At 51.0% G+C, this 26,561-nt stretch overlaps 1 protein-coding gene across 1 annotated transcript in view; it reads left to right on the forward strand.

Moving 5' to 3' along the window:
* The window catches only part of SMAD6 (SMAD family member 6), a 39,051-nt gene extending 20,022 nt beyond the window's left edge, over nucleotides 1-19,029 (forward strand). Inside the window, exon 4 of the mRNA XM_053988778.1 lies at nucleotides 18,030-19,029. Within this exon, the coding sequence (XP_053844753.1) occupies nucleotides 18,030-18,571 (542 nt within the window). The 3' untranslated portion in view covers nucleotides 18,572-19,029. The remainder of the gene's footprint in view (nucleotides 1-18,029) is intronic.
* Nucleotides 19,030-26,561: the final 7,532 nt, after the last annotated feature.

Consider the following 26,561-nt stretch of genomic DNA (forward strand, 5'->3'; position numbering starts at 1 on the left):
CGGGATTTGCAGGGAGGGCTTAGGAGCAGCCTCCCGTGTTTTGGGGTTTCTGCTGCAGTGGAAGCTGGGATTTCCTCAGCACGGCACTGGAGAGCTGCAGCACACTTCCATCAAGGTATCCAGTGTCAGGCAGGGAGCTGGATGTCCTGCAGGGCTCTGAAAATCCCCCTTCCCCAAGCGGGGTGTTGCAGCCCTGAGTTTTGAGTCAAAACAAAAATCAGTGGGAGCTGCCAAGTTTTGCGGGGGGGAGTCTTGGTTTGGGGTCAAAACCGCTGTGGTTTTTTTCCCCTCGCCTTGTTTCAATCCCAAGCACAGCCCTGCCAGAAACTTGGCTCAGCTTCCCCAGCAGAATTAGGGATGTATTTATGTTTCGGGGTTTGTCAGGAAACCTGAAACCAGGTGAGTTTGGCCAAGGCCAGGCTCTGGCTGGGACAGGGCTGCAAGGAGGAGCGGGACAGGGATGTGCCTAAGGGAGGGCACAAGCAGGACTTATTTTTGTAGACATTTCATAGCAACAGGGCTAAAATAGAGTTGTTGCTCTTTCTTCTCCATTGCATTGAAAGGAGACCCTTTTTCTGCTGAGCAGAGCCTCTGTGGTGGCTGGGATGGGGCTCTGGGTTGGTCCTTCAAGCTGCAGGAGAAGTTTGTGGCAGCTCTTAATTTTAACCATTGATTCTGAAATAATGGGCTCATGAATAAGAGTTTTAACTTCACCCTGCCCTGAACACCACAGCATTGTGCTTTTCCAGCCCTGGCATCCTTCAGTTATGTGGGTGTAGCTTAATGCCACCACTTATACATCAGTTCTGTGTCTGCAGATAGAATACACCGATATATTTATTCTCACAATCCATTTCCAGCTCCATTTCCTATCCAGAGTCATCCAGGCAATGACACATTGCCCTTAAGATTTGAATTCCCTTAGTGAAATGTTGTTTTTGCATGTGATTAAAGAGCTAATAATGTTTTGGACCATTTTGATGGTGTTTGGGTAGCAATTCTTGCACTTAATCTCAGAATAATACAGATGTCAATGTCTGAGATGGTTTTTTTAGATACTTAACTGCTGCCAACAGGGAGGAAGAGCCAGTTGAGGGGCACAATCCATCTTCTCTCTACAGAACAGGGCTAAAACAGGGCAGCTAAGTTGTGCCCCCATCATTCCCTGCTCCCTGGGGAGTGCAGGTGGGAGGGTCTGGGCTTGTTCACATGGATTTGGGGTGCTGCGATTTATCCTCGGATCAGCTGAGCCAGCAGAGAGGATTTGGGTGGTTGTGAGGCACTGGAAAAGAAAAAAAAAAAAAAAAACAATCACTATTTTTAAAAGAGGGAACTCTGTAGGATGTTGGCCACTGGAACAACCAGCAAAGTCCTCTGTGGCTTCCACCAGCACCATCTCTGCTTCGTGGCGGGTTGGGAGCGTGATGTCATGGGCAGAAAATAGCCCCTGTTGTTATCAGAGTAAAAGTTGAATTTCTTGTAATCTCTGCCTGGGCTGCTGCCCCTTCCAGCCCTCCCTCAGCAGGAACCTGTGAGCACACCCCCAGCCCCTTCCTGATTGTTTTTCCAGCCCCATTACACAACAGCACGTTTGTTTGGATTTGCAAATTGGTCCCGAGCAGCAGCGTCAATAGCTGGAGATACACACAGAGGGGGACGGACTTTATTTGGGTTTTAGGGCCTTCGGAGCGAACGGTGCCAAAATAAATAGGGGAGTTTTATCCTGGGCCGTGTTAACCAAACAGCCCTGGGAGCTCCTGGGGAGAGCTTCAGTGGAGAGCAGCAGGGATGGAACCACCAGGGATCCCGGAGCGCCGAGCAGGACTCGGGACTCATCAATGTCCCCTTGAGCCTGGGCTGTTGTTTTTATTCCTTAATGATGGATTTACAAGGAAATAAGGACATCAGGGTCGGCAGCAGCGCGCTGGGTGACTGAGCCCAGTTATCTTCTGGCTTTGGAAACCACGTTTTGTTTATCGAGCTCTGTCTTAGGAGAAATTCAGATTTTTGTTCCTCTGCTGCTGCTGCGTTGTCCTGCAGTAAAAACCTGGCCAGCATTTCCACTCTTAATTGGCTCATGGCAGGTTTATCCCCATTTTTCCTGGATCTCTCTGCAGTTCCTCGAAGCTTTGTGGCAGGGCTGGGAGAGGCCAGGTCAGAGTTTTCTTGTATTGCTGGGCTGGAGCGTTGGGCTTGGTGGTTGCATGAGTTGTACCTTCTTAAAAAACTCAAGGACTTCATTTTCCTCCTTTTGGGGCTGTTTGAGGCACTGGTGGTGGAACCTTGCTCCGTGTCCCCATGAGCAATTGTGACTTCATCACTGACAGCACCCTGGACCAGCCTGAGAGCTGCTAAAAAAGACAATTTGAACGCCCAGGCCAATTTCTGTTGATTTTCAGCTGTCTAAATACAACCATGGTGAAGTCAGTGGAAATACTTTGAATTTCTGGTCAATATTTGGAGCAGAACCTGGCTGTGCCCATGTGCAGCATGGGAGGATTTATTTGTAAAAAAAAAAGAGGAAAATATGACGGGGGTTGGAGAATAAATGGGGGGTGGAGAATAAGGCTCAGGCTCCCTTCTTCTTCCTGACTTTTTACCATCCAGAAAGAACTTTCCCTTTGGAAAGCAGGTTGCCTCAAGTGGCCCTGGTGGCTTGCTGAGGGCCCTGGGTTATGACAATAAATAAAAGCCAACGGCGCTTCTAGAAATGTGAGGAATGTGGAAATGTTTAAATGATTTAGTACCAGAAAACTTTATTTAAACATTTAATCGCAGAACACGCTTTCATCTTTAAAACATCAGTGCTTGAACTCCCATCCAAGTTTTTTTCCAGTCTTTCTATGTGCTTCATCATATACAACAGCAAGCTGTGCTTTGCAAAGAGAATAAACTTCCAGTTCCCTGATTCCGTTTGTTGTTGTTGCATCAAAAGCAACTAAATTACAGTAGAGAAGCTGTTTTGGGGAGAAAGAATCTTAAAAATGTTATTTTCCTATGTTAAATAAGGTCTCATTTATTTGAAGGATTGGAGCTGGTGAGTGCTGTGTCCAAGCAAATCCCATAAAGCTGCACGGTTTCCCTATGGAAAGCAGCCTGGATACAGATGTGTCCATCAGCACATGGGGGTTTTTCCCAATGCAAGGGAATATCCACCTCTGAGAAGTTCATCTCCCCAGAAAGCAGCACGAGAGAGGCTGGCACGGGTGGGTGCCACTGGTTTGGACTGGTGAGGGATGCAGCAGTGGGCTCTGACGAGTTGGGCTTGACTCCAGACCTTCCACAGGCTTCGGGGGAAAAAAAAAAATCATTTCATTCTTAAAACGGATGAGCATTAGTGGATTGTTTTTGAATTACATAATTCTTGAGTGTAGAGGGCTGTGCTTTGAAGAGGAAAAACCTCAGGGCTCCCTGCACACCACCACCCACCAGCCATCAATCCCTGATTGTTCTCAGAGGCAGCCACGCCGCAGTCACCCCGTAGCAATGACTCAGTGCACGTAACCACGCTCCCTTTTGGGGTGAGCCCAGGGGATCAGCTTAGTAATGATTTTCCTGAGATTGTGACCTCAGGGCCCCTTGGGTGCAGCATTAGCACTGGAAATGTCCCCGTTTGTGTTCCCAAAGTGCAGCATTAGCACTGGAAATGTCCCCGTTTGTGTTCCCAAAGCCGCCTGAGCGTGCGCGGCCGGGGCTGGGGAGATTTATGCTTCCTAAGTACATTGTAAAAGTTTTATAAAGTAGCTTAAATATTTACACAATAAGCATTTAAGGAAACAGTTATGCCTCTAAAGGAGCTGCTGATCCTTTGGGTCCATCAGACCATGGACATGAGGGTTTTTTAACTGTCTGACCTCCAGGAATTGCTTTTTTTTTCTTTTTTTTTCTACCTAACTGGTTTTAAGCAGGCAAACAAATGGAAACTCATACACAGGAACCTATAAATAATGTTAATGACCTGGCTTGTATCCTCAAAAGCCAGGAAATTTAGGAACACGCCGGCGAGCTGGCCCTTTGCTCACTGAAGGGTGGAAAGCATAGCTGGGAGGATTCTTCCCCAGTATCCCACCCATCCCTGCCCTCTGGCAGTGGGAGCCATTCCCTGTGTCCTGTCCCTCCATCCCTTGTCCTCAGTCCTTCTCCAGCTCTCCTGGAGCCCCTTTAGGCTCTGGAAGGGGCTCTGGAGTCTCCTGGAGCCTTCCCTTCTCCAGGTGAGCACCCCCAGCCTGGCTCCTTGGAGCATCTCCATGACCTCCTCTGGAATTGCTCCAGCAACTCCACGTCCTTCTTTGCCTTGCACTTCCCCCAGCACAACCACCTTGCTTCTGCTCCCAAATTTCCTCTGGCCAGGCTCCAGTGATGCTGCATCTCCAGGGAGCTACAAGGGGCCCGTGCAGCCCCCTTTTATTTCTTGCTTCATCCAGCACCAGGCTGTGAAATTGCCTGGAATTCCCCCCTCCGGAGCTGCTCCATCCCACTGTAAGGGGGGAATCCTGGACAGGTTTGGGTGGGAAGGGACCTGTGCAGATCATCAAGTCCGATCCCCGCGGATGTGTTGAGGAAGGTGGGAAGGTCCAGCCACTGGTCCTTGGCTTGTTCTGCTTCAAGGAGAGCATCCCAGACCCCTTGGGTGACCATTCCCTCTTGTTTCAGGCCAGCAGGGAATGGGGACCCCCTTGGCTGGGTGGGTGGGTGCTGTGCTCCCCTCCCCACCAGCACCCACCTCCCCTTCCCTTGTGCTTCCTGAGGCACTCGGGGCTGGGTTTTTTTTCCTCCTGCTCGCACGGCAAACGGATGTTTAGATCCGAGAGGAAATGGGATTGCTGTTTGCTTGGCTCCTCCTGGAGCAAACAGCCCTTCAAAATAACTCCAGTGGCGTAAGTGCCAGGAAAAACAGCGAAGCCAAAACCTTGTAAGCAAATAATTGGCCTTTTTGTGAGAGGGCTCCTCTTCAGCTCCAAGTTTGCAGATCAGAGCTGCTCTTTTCACGTTTTGTTTTGAGGTTTTGCAATTCTTCTCAAAGCAAACAGATCCAGTATGTGCCAGATGGGTTTTGCTGATCCCAGAGTGCTGCTTCCAGGTGATTCCCCTGGGACACGCAGAGCTTTTGGGTGGGAAACTGGAATTACTGGAGTTCTGGAGCTCAAATCTGGACCCTGAGTGCTGGGTGTTGCCCTGGAGGAGGTGGCCCCAAACGGTGCCCTCAGGGTGTGCTGTCCCTGTCCCTGCTCCTGCAGGGATGGCTCCTGCAGGGCCCTTGGCCGGGGCTGTGGGAAGAGCTCGGCCTCCCCACGCAGCCCAGCCCAGCCTGCCTGAGTCACCCCGGGCAGGGAAAGGCTCAGCAGGTTGGGAAAACCAGCTGGAAACTCCCTGCCTGCCCCAGGGCTCAGCTTTGCCCCAGAGCTGCACCCTCCAGGTGGGAAAACGGGGCCACGACCACCCTAAAACAGCCATCCCAGAGGAGAGCCCCAGAGAGCTCCCCAGGGTGAGCACTGTACCTTCAGGGGTTTCTTTGGGATGCACAAGCCAGGAGCCCAATCCTTGCACCCCCAGAGGCTCGTGCAGGGGAGCAGGATGTGTTTAAAACACGCCAAGTGATGAAGTGTCACCCAGACCGAGCTGTCTCACAGCTCTGCAGCCATCCCATCCCCATTTTCAACTGCTCAGCTTCCAGGGAAAGGGCTGGAACGGGGGCTGCCACCTCCCTGGGGTGTCCCTGAGGGATTGACAGCCACCAGCACCCACCAGCACCCAGGTGCTCCTGTGGTGGAAAATGCTGAGTTTTTCAGGGTTGGCAGATCTGACACAGAGGATGCAGAGGTGGCAGCGTGTCCTGCTCCCTCTTCATCTCCCTGTGGAAAAACTCGTTTGAGTAACGACTGCAGACGCTGAGGTGAGGTACAGGGGGAGCAGGTACTTTTTTTAAACTTTATTTTATTTTTTCCTTTGGAAATGCAGCCTCTCACAGCCATGCTGTCACACTTAAAATAAGGTTTAAATTACAGGGCTGGCTGTGGCTTTTTCCCTTTCTTTCAGAATTTTTGCCAACTTGCAATTTACTTAATGAAATCCTGCTATTTCGTTTAACTGGGATATTTTTTGCAGATGTTGATTTAACCCAGCTTTATAAAATATGTGAACTGTGCAGTTTCTTTCCTATTTTTAACAATTTAAAGATTCTAGTGCAGGACTTGACAGAGCTTATAACACCAATATCTGTTTGTACCATGTAGGAGTGGGGTTGAATGATGAGACTTCCACATCATCCACAGCCCCATCAGAAACAGTGTGAAATGCTGCAATAATGGGCAAAAATTTCCCAAAGTGGGAATTTGTATGAGCTTTGTGAATGTATTTCTGGAAAAGTATCCAGCCCTGGTTCTACACCCAGTTATTCTTCAGGGTTTTTGCAGGGGGATTCTCTACATCCACGTGGATTCTTTATATGTGTGATATATATGGAGTGAGGGGGAAAAAAGGGTCTGGTTTAGGCTGGTGACAAGCTGCCTTTTTAACGTGCAATTCCTGGTGTTTCCCCCAGTATCCCTCACTTTATTTTTTAGAAGGGATTTCCCCGGAGGGAGGGGAGGAATCTGATATTTCTCCTGCAGTGCTGAGTTGAGGGAGTGCAGTGTTGGACTCATTATCCCTGAGGATGCCTTCACGTGCTCCCTTAATCTCCCTGGCCTTGATGTACAAAGAGCCCGACCTGCTCCCCTTCCTCTCCTTCCCTTTTCCTCTCCATGGGAAGGTCATTTATTTGCTGATTCTTTTGCACTTTCTGAATTCAGCCTTTGCTTTCAGCCCCAAAACAGCTTGTGGAGGAGTCGCAGCCACAAACCCCGCGTAGACCAATCCTGGAAAGGTTATTTTTTTCAGCTTGAAAATTCAGCTCCCAAGAAAGATGAGAGCTTGTCCTAGAAAGGTGGGAGAGTTTTTTAATCCAAACAGCTCCACTGGCTGTGTCCTTGCTATAACACAGCACGGAGGGACAGGACGCAGGGAATGGCTTCCCACTGCCAGAGGGCAGGGATGGATGGGATCTTGGGGAGAAATTCTTCCCTGTGAGGGTGGGCAGGCCCTGGCACAGGTGCCCAGAGAAGCTGTGGCTGCCCCTGGATCCCTGGAAGTGTCCAAGGCCAGGCTGGAGCACCCTGTGATAGTGGAAGGTGTCCCTGCCCATGGCAGGGGTTGGAATGGGATGAGCTTAAAGGTCCCTTCCAGCCCAAACCATTCTGGAATTCTGTGCTAACTCATTCATCCTTTTCTCCTAGAATATCCCAAGCAAAGCTGGAACTGTCTGGGATTCGTATTAGTGCAGCAGGACAGGATGTATTCCATGGAGCTCTCTGTGGATTTTGGCATTTTCCTATTTTCCCCCTTCCCTCTTTTTTTTTTTTTTTTTTTTTTTTTTTAAGCAACTGTGGTTTGTAGAAATGAAAACAAGTCCTTCTTGGCCAGGGAGGGTAATTGGTGTGAGTCACCTCCAGTCTCCATGGGCAAGTACAGCATGAGGAATGTGGGAGAGGACACTGGGAGATGGGGATTGCAGAGGTCTGGGCTGCAGTGATGCTCTTCAGTGTCGTGGGTTTCATGCAAATACATTGATTTTCATCCCCCACCCCTCCTTCACACTGATTTCCTTGCTGTTTCTCTGCACTTTAATGGTTTTACAGCACCCCTCCAGGGAGTATAAAAATGTGACAGTTGGACTCCATGATTTTAGCATTAGAGCTGAATTCTAACAATTTACAATTTAGAATTGTAACAATTCTACAATTCTAAGAAAAGATTTGTTTGATCTTCAGGGATGGTCTTGTCCCAGGTTAGCAGAAACTTCTCTGAGCTGCTGGTTTGTGGATTTTGCAGAAGCAGGGCCCCTCCATGGCACACAGATGGCACAAGGGCTGTTTTCCAAGGCACTCAGGGTGCTGCAGATCCTCCTGGAGATGCCAGCACGGCATCCTCACTGCTCCACTGTGGACGTGGGGCTTAAATCCCGAGCTGCTGAAGTCATTGTTTAGTCTTTGCTTGAAGTGGGAGTGAGAGCCCGTGGATGCTGGCCACGAGCAGTTGTGAGTGGCCCAGCTGCCTGCTTGGAGCGAGGGCTGGGGCGGCCCCAGGGACGTTTACACACAATACATGGAGCAGCTATCGGAAAATCTGGCGCGTGTGGGTGCCCACGCAGCCCTGGGCACGTTGTAGGAGGGCAGGAGCCATCCCTGTGCTCCCTTCCACCCCTCCTGGTGGGATTCCTGCACCCTTCTCATCCCTGCTCACCCCAACCCCATCCCAGCCCTTTCAATCCCTCCATCAGGCAGGAGCCCGAGACCTCCCCGTACAGGTTTAGCCTTTCAGCATGACCAGGTTGGCCGGCACACCAGAGGGATTTGTTTCCATGCAAAGGCCACGCTGGCACCCAAAATCCTTTTAATTCCCTGTAAAACCCCAGCAAATCCGCCACGAGCGAGGACTTGCAGGAGCCGTGGGCGTTGTGACAGCGGTGGCAGCCCCGGAGCCCTGGCTCCCGTCTCGAGGTGCCTGCACAGACAGAGAGGCTCGGCAGAGCTCTATCAGGAGCAGGATCTTGGGTTCTGGCCAGGCAGAACAAAGCCTGAATTCCCATTCCACTCGCAGCCCCTGTCTGCTTCCCATCTATGTGAGGGTGCTGATACCATGCTGGAAAAAAGCGCCTTTTTTGCTGGGGAGGAATTATCAGATGAGGGGAGGCTTCAGCTGGAGCCCATTTGGAGAGAGGGTTGGGTTGGAATGGAGAACCCACAGCCGCTCTGGGGTCTGGGATGAACCCTCTGGCACAGGGTTGGGTTGAAAGCCAGAGTTCCCCAGCTGAGGTCTCACGTCTGCCCGGCACCGGACTCCACGCCCAGCTGGCCAAGGAGGAGCAAAGCAGCTCATTCCCATTTGTATGGAGAAAAATACTTGTTGGGCTGCTGCTTGTGGCCCCCTCAGGGAGCCTCCTCTGGCACAGGTTGTTTTCCAGGTCGGGGATGGTTTCCTAAAGCTTTCTCAGTCCTTGATACTCGCAGTGGTGTTGGCGTGGAGCCGACAGACACTCTGTGGCTGCTGAGAAATCAGGGTGGCCTTGGGATTTTTAGCCCATTTGCTGCTCCTCACGTCACCTCTGGAAGCCATCAGCTCGCTCTCAGGAGTGAATCCCATGGAGGTGTGAGAGCAGGGAGAGGCTCTTGCTCCAAAGGGAATGGCTGGGGCTGGAGCACAGTGCAGGATCTCAAAATACGTCTGGTGGTGGTGTCTGGTTTGGTATTGCTTTGGTTTTCCTCCAAGGGAGGCAGCTCCACTCATTTCTGGTTAGGAAATTAAAAATCTGCTGCAGCCACAGCATGCTCAGGGTCCTGTGTCCTCTCCGAGCTCTGAAGCCCAGAGTTCCCATTTTTCTGGTGTTTTGGGGAAGTGGATTTTCTGTGATCAGCTGGGACACCTGAAGTAGGCCTCATGAAGGGGAAGCTGAGCATTCCCCTCTGGAAATGGCAAATTTGGGTTGTTCCTGGAGGGAGCTGAGCTATAATTTGGGGTTAGGCTGTGCAAGGAGGTGGTGATGGGCTGCCTGGCCTTTGCAGGACAGCCTTTCTGGTTTGGAGGAGCTCAGGTGCCCATGGATTATCCAACAACTGGATATAAAAAGCAGCCACTGCTGGGTCAGTGGTCCTGCTGCTGCTGCTGGGGACACCCTGATGTTCTTGGGAAGTGTGAAAAATGAGGAGCAGCAAGCAGCATCTCTGCAGCCTCTTCGTGGCATCCTCCCCAACTCTGCCTCTGGCTTCAAAACCAGCTCCAGCACCTCAGTGCCCCCTCCACCCTGGGAGAAACCCCTTCCTTGGAGGTCTTTTCCATCGTTAATGATTGAGGATTAGTGCTGGTGTGCACCAACAGGGTTTGGTTTGGTGCAGCCAAAGCCTCTGGCCCGCTGAGGAGATTCCCAGGCTCGGCTCCAGCGCCCAACGTGCTCTTCCCGAGCGGCGCGATGGAGGCGGCAAGGGGTGTTATTCCTGTTTCTCTTCTGAGGGACCTACTAATTAGTTTCTGCTTTTAAAAGGCTTTGAAGAGCTCAGCCGAAACTCCTCTGGGAGCGAAAACTATGATTATTTATATTTAGCCCATTTCCCAGCGCCTCGGCCCCGCCGCGGGACGCGCCGCAGCTCCGGCCGCTGGGCGGATCATCCCCCACCCCCAGGGGATTCTGACAGCACCCACAGCTGCTCTGCCAAGCCAGAACGGCTCCCAAAGGCGGCTGAGAGCCCAGGAGATCCCATTTGGCCATCCCAATCCCTGCCCATCCCACTGGGATGTGGCTGGGATTGCAGCCCCCGGATTGATGAGCAGCGGGGCCGGGCGTGGGGCAGCGCGGGGAAAGGAGCCTTGGACATCACAGCTGGAAGGGAGTTCTGCCATCCCGTGATTTATGGGGTGATTTCTCCCAGATCCTCAGTGTTTTTCAGGCTCTGGGAGAACAAAAAAGCAGCTGCACACATGGTTGGGTGGAGGACCTGGAAATGTGCGAGTTCTCAAGGTAAAAGTGGGGGGAAAAAAGGGGTTTCCCCCCCATTTTTGTCCTGGCTTCCCCCACCCTGCTGCAGAGGGCACTTTTGGGAATGAACCTTCTCCCCTGTGCATGGAGCTGGTGCCTTGCCAGGAGCAGGCAGAAGAAAAAGCCAATCCCAACCAGACGACGCTCGGAAGATTTTCATCAAACCTCCGGATTTTACAGAAAATCAAATAGTGGGGACCTTCCCTTGCCCAACCTTTCCCCTGTGGTTTTCACCAGCTCGTTTTTCTCCCCGTTTTCCAGCTGCTTGAGGCACAGGGATGGATGCTCATGGAGATGCCAAGCACGACCCCAGGATTTTGCTGGGTTTGGGTTTATCCAGGGCTGGTTTCCAAGAGGGAAGAAGTCCCAGCCAGGCTGTGGTTGATGACAGGTCTGATGCTTTCAGAAGTGGCAGCCAACGTGGGCGGTGACGTTCGGGGCTCCTTTTGAAGCTGTATTTACACTGTTGTGTTCCCTCGGACGTGCCAGGTGTAATGCAGGTACCTGCACAGCCATGGATATGCCTGAAAGCTCTGAGCAAGGCAAGCTGAGGTTAATGGAGACTGTTGGACTCAAAAACATTTTAAAAACATCACCTAGATCTCTGAAAACTTTGGCCTTTAGAAGGAACACATAAAAATGTCAGGGAAAAATACCTGAGTTGGGTTTTTCCAGTTTTCACCTTTGGCTGAAAAGCCCTTTCTAAAACAGGGGAGCTGGGGAGAAAAACAGTGCTAAAATACCTTAAACTCATGTTCTGGACTGTGGATTTAGTGGCCAGGGAAAGTCCATTAGAAGCAAACTCCTTGAGTTTAGCTTGAAAATAAGCTAACTGATGATGACTTCCAAATTTCCGGGCAGAACTAAACATGGCATGTGTTTTGCTTTGAAGGATAAAAAAAAAAAAAAAATTAGCATGAGCTGATGATTTTGCAGAGTGGTTTCTTTTATGCAGAGAAAATTGTTTTCATCCTCATTCTTGGCATTGGCTCCTTGTCCTGTGTTGCTTTTGTTTCTTGGGCTGCCATGGAAATGTCCCCCTTTCCCCCCAGGCCTCTCCACACACCTCTTGCACCAGCTCTGGTGCTCGTCAGACCCTTTTTTTTGAACTAATTTAATTAATTAACCCAGCGCAAGTGTTCTTCAGAGTTAATCATCTCCTGGGTTAACAAATTAAATCTGCTGGAGGGAGCAGCAGAGCTCTGCTCCAAGGGAAGGGCTGGAAGAGGAGGAGGAGGAGGATGGTGGACGTGGTGGTGGGGAGGGCTCTTCTCAGCTGTCTTCCCGTGGTTTTTGTGGGATAAATGAGCTGAGCTGGTGTCCATGGCTGCCCAGCAGCCACATCCAACACGAGGAGCGTGCCTTGTGAGGGTGGAGGAGCTGGGACCCCGCAGTGGCAGCGGTGACACCAGATTAACGACAACAAAAAACCACACTCTTGTTTTGTAGCTGAGACGGGAGCTGGGCTGAATCCTTCCATTCAGTGGAGTAAACCAGAAGCCTGGGAGAGGGTTTGGTGCTGTGCAGCACGGGAAGGTGCAGCTGGCTGTCCCTGTGGCTGCCCTTGGCCATCGGCTGGGCAGCCGGCGACCGCTCCTCAGGGCCTCTGTGAACCTTTTGAAGCTTTTCTTGGCGAAAGCTGGGACAATAAAGGATCCTCTGTTGATGCTGGGCTTTAAGGAAAATGTCCAGGAGGAAAACCAGGGCTGCCCATCCTGCCTTTTTCCCCTCAGGAGCCCGTTGTCCTGCTTTCACAGCAGCTTCCCTGGAGAAACCAAGGAGCAGCTGGGGAAGGGGACTGAACTGTCCTGTCCTCACCAGGATTTCCACGTGGAGAAGCTCCTGCCCAGCCTCCTGTGTCTGTTCCCTGCTGGGATTAGGATGTTGCCCTAAATACACACAGTGGGGCCAACATTGGGGCGCTCCCGTGGTGGCTCCCCAACCCCTCCGAGGTGCCCTGAGGGTGCCACCCACGGCTCCTCCTGAGGATGGGCAGCCAGAAGGGGCTGGTTTGTGTCCCCTGAGGGCCCCCCGTGCTGGGGACAGCTCTCAGCCTCTCCCCAGCCCAAGGGGCCGTGCTGGGGTTGGTGCTGGTGGCTCTGGGGGGCACAGTGATGCATTCCAGCTGAAACCTGTAAGGCAGAGGTATTTTAAGTATATTGGCTTAAAAAAATGGTTGTGAGCTTTGCTGGGGCAGATTGACAATTAATTTATTTTTTTTTTTCTTCTTCTTTCTTTTTTTTTTTTTTCTTTTTTTTTTTTTTTTTTTTGCGGGGCCATAAAAATTCCATTTCTGCTGTGGAAAATTTTAACCCCTTCCTAACCCTGGCGCTTGTTTCCAGGGGTATTAATGGGGGATTATTTTAACTGATGGCTCCCCAGTGAACTGTTAATAGATTTTGGGGAAATGTGTATGTTCTTTGTGCTGGGCTTTTTATCTGCACCCTGTTCACAGTGACCTGTGTATGGCTGTCACCTTCCTGCTTCCCTGCTCCTGTGTGTTGGGCAGTGTAAATACAGATCTGTGCTGTGGCAGAGGGGAGGAAAACGACTGAGCATGGGGCTAATAGTCCAAAAGTGGAGTAAAAGAGAATGGAAAGGTGTTGAGGGAGGATGTAACTGAGCTCCATGGCCATGGAGTGTGAGGCTGCCCTGTGACACAGGAGGGAGGGACATGGAAATGGGGAGTGGGCTCTGTGGTGGGGGGACTTTTGAATATCCTGCTTCGTTTTCAGGTTGCCCAGATGTGCCTTCAAGTCCCCATCACATCTGGAGAGTGCAGTGATTTATTTTTTCATGTGCATGGTCTTCTTTCTGGGCACCTCTTCAATGTGTTTTGAGAAGCTCTTCCTTGCAGCCACGTATTGAGGGGGGCCATTTGACCTGCTGAGAGGAGGTTTGGTGGCTTTGGAAAAGCCAAAGAGTGAATCAGAGCCGTTTCTTTCATGTGCTTCGTGATCTGCCCATGTTTTCCACCCTGCTCTCAAATGCAACATCAAGCAGTGGGACTGTGCAGCGTTTTGTTTTGGAAAAAAGCATCTTTCTTTTCTCTTTTAAAGCACTCCTTTGAACTTTACTGGCATAAAACACTGTCAAATCACAAATAGTCTGAAACCTCAAGTTATTTTCTTTACCTCCACAGTCTGCAGGGAGCGACAGCAGCAGCGCTGCTAACGCTGGGAGGATTTACAGTGTTTGCTCTCTGCATTTATTCCCAGGCCCAGATTCCTTTTGCCTGAGCCACGCAGGAGCCTTTTCCCTTTAAATTCTGGGTTGGATTCTCCTGTCTTGTTCCTTTATCTCTAATTGTTTGAATTCACTTCGGGATGTGCTGCGAGGCATCGGCATCGCTGCGTGGAGGAAACAGTGGTGGAGGAAGGAGTAAACACAAGGCAGAGTTCCAGCCCCTCCATCTGATGGATGAAGGTGGCTTTGATGGAGGAGATAGCCCTGACGCCAGCCCCTCTGGAGCTGCTACAAGTTGTAGTTGCCTACAATGATAGTTGTTAAAAACCCCTCCTGTACCACTGTGGGACTCAAATATTTTCCTTTCTTCAAAAAGAACGCTAACAAGCCCGCCTCTGTTCCAGCAGAAGTGGGAGGGGGGGGAAAAACAGAACAAAAAGTGGATTTTCTTGTCTGTGCATAAAGGGCAGCGTGGAAAAAAAAAAGAGGAGGGAAAAGTGGAATATTTATTTAAAAGGAGAGGAGGAGGAGGAGGTGGTGCTGTGCCGGCCGCCCCTGCTCTCTGCAGAGTGGTAGTGGCTAATGGCTGGAGGCGAAACTAATACTTGGCAGGGGATGAGACACAGCACAGGCCCCCCTGATTTGGGGGCTTGCTGAAGTGCTTGTTTTATGTCAGGGCTGCGGGATGAGTTCATCTTTGCAGGAATTGGTTGAGTGCACTGGGAGATAAAAGGAGGGAGAGGAACCCACCGCAGCACCGGGAGCGCTGGGAGAGGGACCCTGCAGGCAGGGGCTGCCCAGATGAGCCTTGAACTGTCCCCTTCCAGGGGATTGTTTCCCTGTGGGTTGCTTTTTTTTTGGATTTTAAAGACTTTCCTCTCGCCTGGCCAGAAGAAGTGGGTTGAAAGGAAACTTCTCACTTCTTGAGGTGCAGTTACCTGAAACTCACGTCGACACCTGTTTGAAGGAGCACAGGACTTCTCCAGGAGTGCTGTGAGCTGGCAGAGCTGGCACTGCCAGCCAGGAGCTGTGGGATGACAGAGATGAGGAGCTCATTGGCTCATGAGGAGTGCATTCATGGCTGGAATGGAGGGAAGTTCCTGCCAGAAGTTGCATGGAAATGCTTTTAATAAAGCTATTTCAAATGCATGTGAAAACCATCTATGTTTTTATGGATGATTTTGCTTAGATATTTCCCAGTTCCTGGAAAGCAGAGACGGCACCAGGGCTGTTGGCACCTCCAGCAAAATATTTTTGTAGGATAGGCGCTGTTTTCCTCCAGCTTTACTTTTCCCCCCTTGTATATTAATTTGCACTAAACCATGAGAAACTCCTATTTAAATGTTTATTGCTGACTGTTCCCCTGATTAATGGAGCTGCTGGGGACACTGGAAGTTTGAAGTTGTCCCATCCTTAATCTGTAAGGGAAATGCAGGGGCTGAGCAGTAGTTTCTCAAAAATGTAATAACAAAACCAACATGGCTAATGGGCATGGAGGGCTTTGAGGAGGTTGGGAGGTTAAACAGATGCAGAGCTCAGTAATTGCTACCAGCCTCCAGCCCCGGCAACATGAAAGGCCCTGAGCTGGTCTGTAGCCCCCAGATCACTTGAGTGGGACAACAGCAAAAGTTCAGTGTTTGGAGAGAGCTTTGGGAAGGCATTGGGAGCATCTGTAGGATGTCCCAGGGGAAAAAACTGTGGAAACTGGATGCTGTGGAAGATGGATGGGTGTCTTAGCACCCTGGTTGAGTGGAAGTTGTCCAAGTTGATGTGGCAGGGGGGTGGACTGAGATGGTGTCCCCAAAAATGTGATCTGTGGTGGGTGAAGGGGAAAAAATCTGACACGGTTCCCCCAAAAATGTGATCTGTGGTGGGTGAAGGGGAAAAAAACTGACATGGTTCCCCCAAAAATGTGATCTGTGGTGGGTGAAGGGGAAAAAAACTGACATGGTTCCCCCAAAAATGTGACCTGTGGTGGGTGAAGGGGAAAAAACTGACACGGTTCCCCCAAAAATGTGACCTGTGGTGGGTGAAGGGGAAAAACCTGACACGGTTCCCCCAAAAATGTGACCTGTGGTGGGTGAAGGGGAAAAAAACTGACACGGTTCCCCCAAAAATGTGACCTGTGGTGGGTGAAGGGGAAAAAAACTGACACGGTTCCCCCAAAAATGTGACCTGTGGTGGGTGAAGGGGCTGCTTCAGGCTGATGAGCATTGCCCACAGCAAAGGGCATCCTGCTGCCTGCCCCGTCACCCCTTCCCCCACGGCCCTCCCCTTAAATTTGTATAGTTACAACTCCAGTTAAACTCCAACAAAGCCGCTTAATTCAAAGCTGGTTAATGGGGAGGGGAGCCCGGTCTCCTCCGGGGTAATTTGAGCCTGAAAAGAAGCGGGGCTGGAGGGCTGTGCCTGAAATCCGGTGTGTCAATGGGGGCTCTGGAGCAAAATAATGGCATCACCCCGCGGGCGAGTTAATGGGACATGATGGCACGGAGGCACCGGGGTCAGCAGGCCGCGGGCACGTGAGGGATTGTCAGGGAGCTTAATGCCGGCCACGGAGCGCGGCCGGCTCGGAGCAGAGCTCCTTGCTGGAAATTCCACGGCGGTTTTCCGTTAACCGGTGTGGTAGGAGCAGGAATGATGTTCAGCAAGTGGTTAATTCGCCCTCTTTGGGGCTCCTTCCTTTCCTGTCTTCCTTCTGGAGACATCATAAATTCTGGAGGCATCATAGATTAAACAGATTTCTGGCAGCCTGCGTCCCTCCCGTCTTCCCTGAGTGTAATTCCTAGAAAGAAGAGATGTTTCTCATTGTCTGGAGAGTGTTCCAGTGGGTTTTTAGAAGGACATGTATAGTTCATAGCAGCTACTCCCCCTTGGCATGAAACACTTCCTCAGATTTCATGTTCCCCGCGGGAACATCAGCGTCGCTGTCAGAGAATGTTACACAGAGGAGACACCCGGCGGGTCACTCATCCAGGCACATCCTGGACATCCCCGGGGGTCAGCTCGCCACAAGTTGGGCTTGGAAAGCGGGGTTGCAGGAGCACAGGGGTGCTGGGGAGCCACCAGGCTCAGGATACCGGCACAGCGTCCATACCGGCTCCGGGGCGAGGAATGCAAACATCCTGAGGGCCCAGCTGTGGATACAAGGTTGGACATTAAATGGAGAGACGTGCTGAGCTCACGGGAGATAGTGGGTGTCCTGTGGGGTCTCCAGCCTGGGCTTGAGCCGCCAGTCTTGGTGGCATTTGACACAATCAAAGAGAGGATTTGGGCTGAGCACAAGCTTTGGGTTGAAGATGGACTTTGGGTTGAGCACAAACTTTGGGTTAAACAGAACTTTTGAGGTGAACGCAAATTTTGGGTTAAATACAAGTTTGGGTTGAACGCAAATATGGGGTTGAACGTGAAGTTTGTGTTGAACACAAGTTTTGGGTTGAACACCGCTTTTGGAAAGAGTATGGAATTCGTGTTGAGCACGAGTTTTGGGTTGAGCACTGTCTTTGGGTTGAGCACCATTTTTGGAAAGAGCATGGAATTTATGTTGAACACAGATTTTGGGTTGAGCACCAGTTTTGGGAAGAGCATGGAATTTGTGTTGAACACAGGTTTTGGGTTGAGCACCAGTTTTGGGAAGAGCATGAAATTCGTGTCGAACACAAGTTTTGGGTTGAGCACCATCTTTGGGTTGAATACCAGTTTTGGGAAGAGCATGGAGTTCATGTTGAACACAAGTTTTGGGTTGAGCACTGTCTTTGGGTTGAACACCAGTTTTGGGAAGAGCATGGAATTCATGTTGCAACACAAGTTTTGTGTTGAGCACCAGTTTTGGGAAGAGCATGGAATTTGAGCACAAGTTTTGTGTTGAGCACCATCTTTGGGTTGAGCACCAGTTTTGGGAAGAGCATGGAATTCGTGTTGCAACACAAGTTTTATGTTGAGCACCAGTTTTGGGAAGAGCATGGAATTTGTGTTGAGCACAGGTTTTGGGTTGAGCACCAGTTTTGGGAAGAGCATGGAATTTGTGTTGAGCACAGGTTTTGGGTTGAGCACCAGTTTTGGGAAGAGCATGGAATTTGTGTTGAGCACAGGTTTTGGGTTGAGCACCATCTTTGGGCCGAACATGAAGTTTATGCTGAACACAAGGGTTGGGTTGAGCACAAGTTCAAGTTCTCACTGAGCAAAGCTGATGGGTGGGAGGAGCCGTTTCCCAGGCTCCATCCCTGAAGTTTCCCAGGTGATCCCAGCACTCCTGACTCCCTGTCTCTCCCCACAGACGCCAGCACGTCGCCCGATGCCGTGAAGAGGAGCCATTGGTGCAACGTGGCCTACTGGGAGCACCGGACGCGCGTGGGCCGCCTCTACACAGTGTACGAACAGTCTGTCAGTATCTTCTACGACCTACCTCAAGGAAACGGCTTCTGCCTCGGACAGCTAAACCTGGACAACAGGAGCGAGACTGTGAGAAGGACTCGAAGTAAAATCGGCTACGGGATTTTACTGAGCAAGGAACCGGACGGGGTGTGGGCCTACAACCGCAGCGAGCATCCCATCTTCGTCAACTCCCCGACACTGGACATCCCCAACTGTAGGACTCTGATCGTGCGCAAGGTGATGCCGGGCTACTCCATCAAGGTGTTTGACTACGAGAAGTCCTGCCTGCTGCAGCACACGGCCGAGCTGGATTATGCAGACGGGCCCTACGACCCCAACAGCGTCCGGATCAGCTTCGCCAAGGGCTGGGGGCCATGTTATTCCAGACAGTTCATCACGTCGTGTCCGTGTTGGCTGGAGATCTTACTCAGCAACAACCGGTAACGGTCAGCCTCCGACGAAAACGAAACATCAACAGCAACAAAACACACACACACACACACACACAAAAAGAAAAAAAAAAAAAAAAAAAAAAAAAAAGGAAAAAAAAAAGAAAAAAAGACACAGACTATCCCAAATATCATCTACCTAGATTTAATATAAAGTTTTATATATTATATGAAAATATATATTATACTTGTAATTATGGAGTCATTTTTACAATGTAATTATTTATGTATGGTGCAATGTGTATATGGACAAAAAACAGAAAATGCACTTTGGCTTATATAATTCTTTCAATACAGATTTTTAAAAAAAAAAAGAAAAAAAAAAACCAACAAAAATTATACAGCAAAAATAGGAGAAAGCCCTAATTTTGATGTATGGTTTTTTGAAATATTATTAATACCCAGACAAAAAGCTAATACCAGTCACTCATTGATAATAAAGTATTCGCATTATGGGGGGGGATTTGTCTTTTTTCTTCCCCCCCCCAGCTGAAGTTGGCAGCAGTCAGGGGGGTTCCAGGGGGGCAGCTGCTGTCTCCCATCTCAGCCAGGACCCTGGAAAACCAAAAAAAAAACGAGTTGGAAGGCTGCAGCTGGCTCTGAGAGGAGGGTGAGTGAGGCCAGTTGGGGAGCCAGGGAGCACTGGGAGGAGGTGAGGGGAAGATCTGTAGCTTCCTCAGGGCTGTCTGACCTCTCTGATAACGCAGAACGTGGTGGGAACATGGTGAGGATGAGGGTGCACATCCACGTTTGTACAGACTCATCTTCATCAGTGCTAATCAGTAGGACTTGGAGAAAAGCAGGGTATTGCATGGCCACAAAGCTGCCCAGCAGGACCAGCCTGGATTTTTGGCCTTACCCAGGGGTTGTCTGTGAGCCCTGCGTGTCCTGGACGTGTTTGATGGTTGAGAAACAAATGGAGGTTTTGGACAACTCATGGTTGGGTGGATCCTCCACTGGAGCATGGCCTGGATTTTGGGAACGTCTCCAGTGCCTCGGAGGAGTCATGAGCAGCTTTGTCCCGTAGATCTCCCAGTCTGTCATCCAGGCAATAAATGATCCAGGAGTGTTTGGGAAGAATATATTTACTCTGAGGAGCAGCCGCAGCCAAAAAAATGTCCTGGTCAGATGTGCCTGTCTCAGCTGATTTACTCTGCCTGGAAATCCTGGATAAAATCAGCTCCTTTGCTCTGACTTGTGCTGGGCCTGGCAGGGGCAGGTTGGACACGGGCTTTGCTTGGTCAGGGAAGTTATTTATTGCCAGGGAGTAGCTCTGCCAAGTCCTGGAGTTCTGCTACAATTCCCTCTGCCTTGGATTCCCATCAAATCCCAGCCTCTGGAGCCCAGTGACTGGGAAGCTTTCAAGGTTGCAGAGGATGTTTCTGTCACCCTCACATTTGCAGAGAAAAAGAGGCAATGAGACCTCAAAGAGTTAAATAGGGCCTAAATTTACTACTCAAAAACCCTCCTGGTGCATGTCAGGGTCCTGCATTTTGGCACCTGGACCTGATGTTCCTGCCACAGCCACGAGTGAGGATGGGGAATGACAGAATTGTGGAATCCTGGAATGGTTTGGGTTGGAGGAGACCTGAAATCTCAATCTTGTTGCACACCTTCCACTGTCCCAGGGTGCTCCAAGCCCCATCCAGCCTGGCCCTGGACACTTCCAGGGATGGAGGGAGGTGGGGGCTGCATCCCACAGGGAAGCACAGGAACCTGGGTGGATGCTGGGAGAGGTCTGAGCAGGGATGTTGCAATGACATTCCCACAGTCATTTTTCAAATTATAACCATATTTGATGTTTAATTGGGACCACATTGGTCGAATTCCTGCAGCATCAGTATTAATACTTGACATCATTAATTTTTGTTTGTGTTACAGCCATTCTTAGGGAACGGTGTCAAAACATGTCACTCTCATTTAAAGCAGCTTTCAAGAGCTTTGCAGGGGTTTTTTTATCCCTTTGGCTTAGGTTTGGTGGGTCCTGCCAAACCACCCACCTCTCTTGCTGTATCGCTTCCACACAGTCTATCAAGAGGCCATTTTTTATGTTTTGGGGTTTTTTTAAAGAGATTTTTCTCCGTACTGTCCTCATTTTACCTGGGAAGCACCAGCAGAAATTGCTTTCCCTGATTTCTTCTTCCCAGCATTTCCCACCATCACCCCTTTGCTCCCTGTCCTCGTGCAGCAGTGCCACCATTTTCCACTTTGTACCCACTTCATCCATAATTTTGGACAAAACAGCACCAAGGATGGATTTGAGGGTTAACCCTGGGCTTTCCCTTGTGCAATCCACTGATGGTGCTTAATTCTCTTTCTTTTCATTACTCATGTGCTTTCCCAGGAATAAATCTGGAGTTTTATTTCAGTTGACAGCGGAGCTTTAGAGGGAATAAAAAAGGATTTTATGGTGAGGCAATGAAATAAGACATCAAGTATCCTTTTCTGTCTCATTTTGCCCCTTTAATACCTTATAATCGTTGAAACTTAGAACTCTTTAAAGGAGCTTTAGGACTTCAAAGCTACTGAGCTCCACACTGGACCCTCTCAGAGCTCAGCTGGAGCCTTCCCTGTGCATCCCCTGCACTGGGCTTGGACCTGGGGCTGGGAATTGGCACCTGGAGCAGCCCTTGGCATGGCTGTGGGTGGAGGGCACTTCCATGGGGAAAGAGGAGTTAATTCCCTGCCAGGTTTGCAGGAGCAGCTGGGCAGGGTTGGGGTTGATTAAGGAGCTGGTGGGATTCTGCTGTGCAGCACCCACAGCTGCTGCTGTTTGCCCCAGCCCCTGTAAAAGCAGGATGGTCACAGCCCTGCTCTTTTCTGAGCAGCCTCCTGAGCCTCTCTGAGTGGGGATTTTCCTCCTTCCTGCGGGAATTGTGCTCTCCCAGCACCCAAGGTAAGTGGAACACTCCCTGTTGTTGGGTCTCTGCAGTGTTAGAACATTTTAAGGGTAGAAATTAAGGAGCCTCCTGGGCTGGAAGGTGCTGGGCTGTGTTTGGACTGAGCTCCTGGTGCTGCTGTGGGGTCTCTGTGGCTCCTTTTGAGCTGGAGGTGGCCCAGCTTTGTCCTGAGGAGGCTGTTGGGTCACCCCTGTGGTTACAAACCACCAGGGGCTTGTTTTGGGCAGTGCAGTGGGGCACTGAGAGGTTTTTTTCCTGTAGCAGTGCTGAACTCCCAGGCTGAGCTCAGGGAGTTGCGAGCCTCTGCTGCTCTTGGTGCCAAGGCTGGGTGTCTGCAGCACCCCTCAGGCCCAGGGCAGGCATCCCTGAGCAAACACAGCTTTGTCCTGGTGCTGGAGGGGCCCAGCCGGGCACTGCCCCCGGAGCTGCTCTGCTTTAGGGGTGACTGTGCCAGAGGGGATGGTTTTATTGCAGGATGGGGCTCTTGGGTGGGTTTGGTGCCTCAGCTGGTGACTGTCACCCCTCCAGGGTGTCCTCCAAGGCAGTGACTCCTCAGGTGGAGCTGCCCAGGGAGCAGCCAGCAGAGCCTGGGATGGGTGGTGTGATTCACCTGGCTCCTCACGGGGCACCTGAGGGGGTGGTGGGACAGGGAGATGTCCTGAGGGGGTGTTTGAGCAGTGAAGCTCACTGGACAGATTTTCTGTGAGCGCCAAGGCTTTGTTGGAGGCATCAGCTGGATTCTCCTGGTGTTAGGGGTGCACCCCAAGTCCACTCCAGTGGAAGTCCTGAATTAATAATTCTCATATTGGACCTGAGTCCTTGCAGGCTTTGGTGCGTGGAGTGTGTTTATTTGACAGGATCCTCTTAATTTAGTAATAATGGGTTTTTAAACTGTGCACTGGGCTGGGGAGGAGCAGGCAGTTGCTGCTGGTGAGTCCCAGAGGCTGCTGCTCCTCCTGTGAGCAGAGATCCATCACCCCAGTCCTTGACTTCATTGCTGCTGTGACTGAGAAATGCTTTTCACCAGCCGGAATGGAAAAGAAATTATTGCTAAATTCATCTACTCTCAGCTCTTCTTGAAAAGAGAGGCTGAGAGCCCTTTGTGGCACAGGTTTGGCTACAGTTTTATGGGGGCTGCCAGTCTTTGGGCCATAACCCTCCTTCTCAGGGCTTTATCTCCACAGTGAAAGTGGAAGGGCTCCCTCAATGCATAATTCAGAGCTGGAATTCAAATCCAGGGCTCTGTGTGGGCTACCAAGGGAGAGGACAAGAATCCCTGTTGGTGCAGAGGAAGGAGCTGAGGTTTGGTTTGGGGTGTGATGCTGCTTGGCTTCATGGGCTGTGAGTGGTGGAAGGTCTCCAGCTCTTTGGGATGTGGGTTAATGCTTTTAGCAGGGCTGCTCACACACCAGCCTGTGCTTCCCCAAGCCCTGGGTGCTCCAGGCTGGGGCTCTGCTGCTCTGGGGTGGGATTGAGGTGCAGGAAGAGCTTTAACAGCTGCCCAGGGTGATGCTGGGTCAGAGGATGGAGCTGCTGGTGCCTCTCAGGGCTGTGGGATGAGCCAGAGGGGGGTTGTGGGGTTTTCCCTGACAAACACCAGCACAAAATAATCCAATGTCTTTCTCATCCATCTAAATGCCTCGTGGAGGGAGCTGGTGAGGGGACAGGGCTGTGGGGAACTCTGGCAGAGGCCTGGGGAGAGGCTGGTGCTGGATCTGCTGCTCCCTGGCTGGTTTAAGCTCAGCTTTGGAGGAAATGGGAGTTGGGTGCTGGGGAGGAGAGACCCTGCACCTCCCCCTCAGTGTCCCTGCTGTCCTGAGCTGTTTGGGAGCAGGAGCTGCCTGGAGGGAGAACAGGATCTGCTCTTGTGAGCGTCCAGCACGGACCACGGCCTTCCCAGGAAGCAAAAATAAGGCTTCACCTCCATCTGCCCTCACCTGGGGTGGGCTGGGGGTGCTGCAAGGGGGTCCATGGCATCACTGGCTGCTGGTGATACCTGGGGCTGCTCCAGCACCCCAAAACTGCATCCAGGAGCCTGGCTGAGTGCAGAGCATCCCGAGTTATTTCCTGTGAATAGCTCCTTCTGCTTCCCTCAAAGGTCTCATTTTCTGTCTGGAGCGTGATGAAGCATTACTTGCTGCTTTGTGGATAATCCTTCCTATATTCCTGATTTATGGATGTGCTGGTGTGATGCACAAAGTGGCATCTGTGCTCTGCACACTGTGGGAACAACCCAAAATTGCTCTGAAACTCGACTGGCTTACAATTATATTGGATTCTATTAAATTAAAACACATAGCACATATATTACACAATAAACCGCAGCTATTTCATGGATCAAATTAAGTTTTATTTGGGCAAATTACAACCTTTCTTACAGTTGGGCCTTTGTGAAACCATTCCTTTTTAATAAAAACAGGCATTTTTGGCAAATGCTCTTAAAGTGTGCATTCCCAATAATTGCATATACTGTTGCTATTCTTTCTGGGATATATGTGGCTAATTATCTTCTGCTTAGGATAGGTTTAAATGAGTGGGATCTTCCCTTTGCTCCTCCCCCACACCTCCCTTCTGCTGGAATTTCTTAGTGCTTTCCATTTTTATTAGCTTGGCTATGGAAGAGAGCAGAGGGGGGAAAAAAAAAAAGTCTTCTCATTAAAAGCAGGAGTGCTTTTCCCGGAATTTCTTGGGGAAATGTGACTCTCACAGCCTTCCTCCAGCCCTGACACGGGGACAAAGCTGCAAATGGACCTTGGAGAAGTGGCATGGAGCTCTGGGAGCGTGGTGGGAAGTGCACCCCACTTGTGGGGGGCTGGTGGAGGGGCAAAGCTCTGGAGAAAATAAAGATGTTTGTTGAGGAGGGGTCTTGAGGGGCTCCAGCTGCCGTGGAATTGCATCTGGGGGTTGGATTTTCCTGCTTGCCTGAGAAGATGCAGCTCTGGTTGTGGCCTTTGAGGCCGGGACATCTCTTGTGGCTCCTTACCCAGCAGGATTTCGGTGCCGCTGCCGCTTTCCCTGCACGGGGACAGGAGGGGCTGTGGGGTGGCACGTCAGACCCCAGGGAGTGCCTTTGGCAAGGGCTCATCCTCACCCAGCTCTGGTTAAAAGCAAGGCAGTGGTTGAGGAATTGTGGGGATGGGCAGGCAGGGTGGCTCATTCCTGTGTTTCCTTAGGAATGAAGGAATGAGCCCCCCCAGCTCCCCTCTGGATTTGGGAAGTGCTGCTCTGCTGCTTTCCTGCTTCTGGCTTTCTGCTCACTGCCAGGCTTGGAGATACCAAATTTCTCCCTGGGAATCATTTTTCCCACAGTATTCTCAGCCTGAACAGGGAAGCAGAGGAAGTGTCCTAAGTTCTGCTTTCCTCAGGTGATGCCAGAGTGATTTCCAGACCCCCAGGGTGGAGGTAAAGGGAGGAGCAGCCTCCAGGCTCCCCAGTTCCTGAATCCAGCCAATGTCAGGCTCCTGTTTCCTGCCCCAGCAGCACCTTGGTGTGTGGGAAGGGTGCTCAGCCTGGTGGGATGGGGACCATGGAGCTGTTGCTGAGGATGTCCAAAGCACATCACATAAAACTTCAAAGCGTTCTGTCAGCTTTCCAAATCCTCCTGGGCACCACTGTCAGGAGATCAAGGTTTGTGGAGCCTCCCAAAGCACATCTGGATGCTGTTTATGGGATTGTGCTTGGTATGATCACATCTGTGGGAGGGGTTGGCACTGGGAGCTGCTCTGGGAGTGCCAGGGCCACGGGCTGGTGGCATCTCCCTGTGCTGTGGTCACAAGAGGAGCCCCAGAGCTCAGGGTTTCCTTGTTGCTCTCAAACTGCTGCCAGGAGTTTCCTCAGAGGCTGGTGCTTCCCAGCTCCTTCCTTCACAGCCCTGGCAGTGCTGGGAGCCTCAGCACCCTCCAGCTGCCAGTTTGGGTGGGGTGAGAAGCTGGTGGCCTTGTGCCAGGGTGGTGGGACTGTCTGGGGACTCCCCTGTGCTGACAGAGAGTGGGCACCAGCCTGTGCCACAGGGAAGAGGAAAGGAGATTGTTCTTTCCTATGAAACACTCACAAAAACTTCTTTAATGATTGATTTTAATTTTTTTAAAATAATAATAGTGTCTTTGACCTCTTGCCTCTTCCCAGAATGGGTTTTCCATTGCCACAGAACGTGTGGTAGTGGGGCAGGAGACAGTGGCACTTGCTCGGTCCCCCAGTGTCTCTGCAGCCCATGGTGGGGCAGGAGCCAAATGAAGTGGCCAACAAAACATTTTTGATGGCCAAGCCTGTGTGATTCAGTCACAGTGGCAGCAGGTCACAGCCTGGCTCTGTCCCCAGGGTGTGCCCTTCAGCCTGGCATCCCAGGGACAGGCATGGGCAGTGGGAGAGAGCAGGGATGGGAGCAAAGGGAAGAGTCCCCAGGGCTTCCCTTGCAGGTTTTGGAGGGAGAAGATTCTGCACCTTGTCCCTGCTGGTCTCTGCCATCCAGCATGCTCTGTCCTTGTCCATCTCTGATGGTCTCAGCACCTGGTGGGTCGGGTCATGGGTGGCATTTGGGACACGAGGCTCTCCAGGCTGGTGGCACAAACCCCTCCAGGAAGGGAACTGAATCACCACCACCCCCTGAGGGCTCTGTGAGGAGCAGGGCTGGGCCTCCTCCCCTGCAGCAGGGATCTGTGTTCACTTTGGGGATGCAGGGTTGAACCACAGCCCCTTTCTGGGGAAGCTCCGTGGTGGCTGTGAAGCTCCTTCTCCCGAAGGATGCCGGGGGGAAGGGTGAGAAGAAACCCCCCACACGTCTCTGGAAATTGCTTTCCTTCCTCTTCTCCTTCCAAAACAGTGTCATTAACAGAAATAAACTCCTCAGTGCTGTTAATTTTGAAGGCCTGTGTGCCAAGCTGGAGCTGTGCTGGGAACAGTTAATTATTACCCAAACGGGGTCTGAGCGGGGCTGAGAGCATTGAGGAATTATGAAACTCGAACGAGGGAGGCCCGTTCTTGGCAAACACTTCCGTGATCCAAATGCTGGGGAATTCAGCATGTTTTTCTCTTTCTTCTGAGGACTCTGAGCCAGCCCATGGTGCAGCTCTCATGGAGGGGATGGAG

Source organism: Vidua macroura, chromosome 12 (genome assembly GCF_024509145.1).
Source record: "Vidua macroura isolate BioBank_ID:100142 chromosome 12, ASM2450914v1, whole genome shotgun sequence".
Lineage (NCBI taxonomy): Eukaryota > Metazoa > Chordata > Aves > Passeriformes > Viduidae > Vidua > Vidua macroura.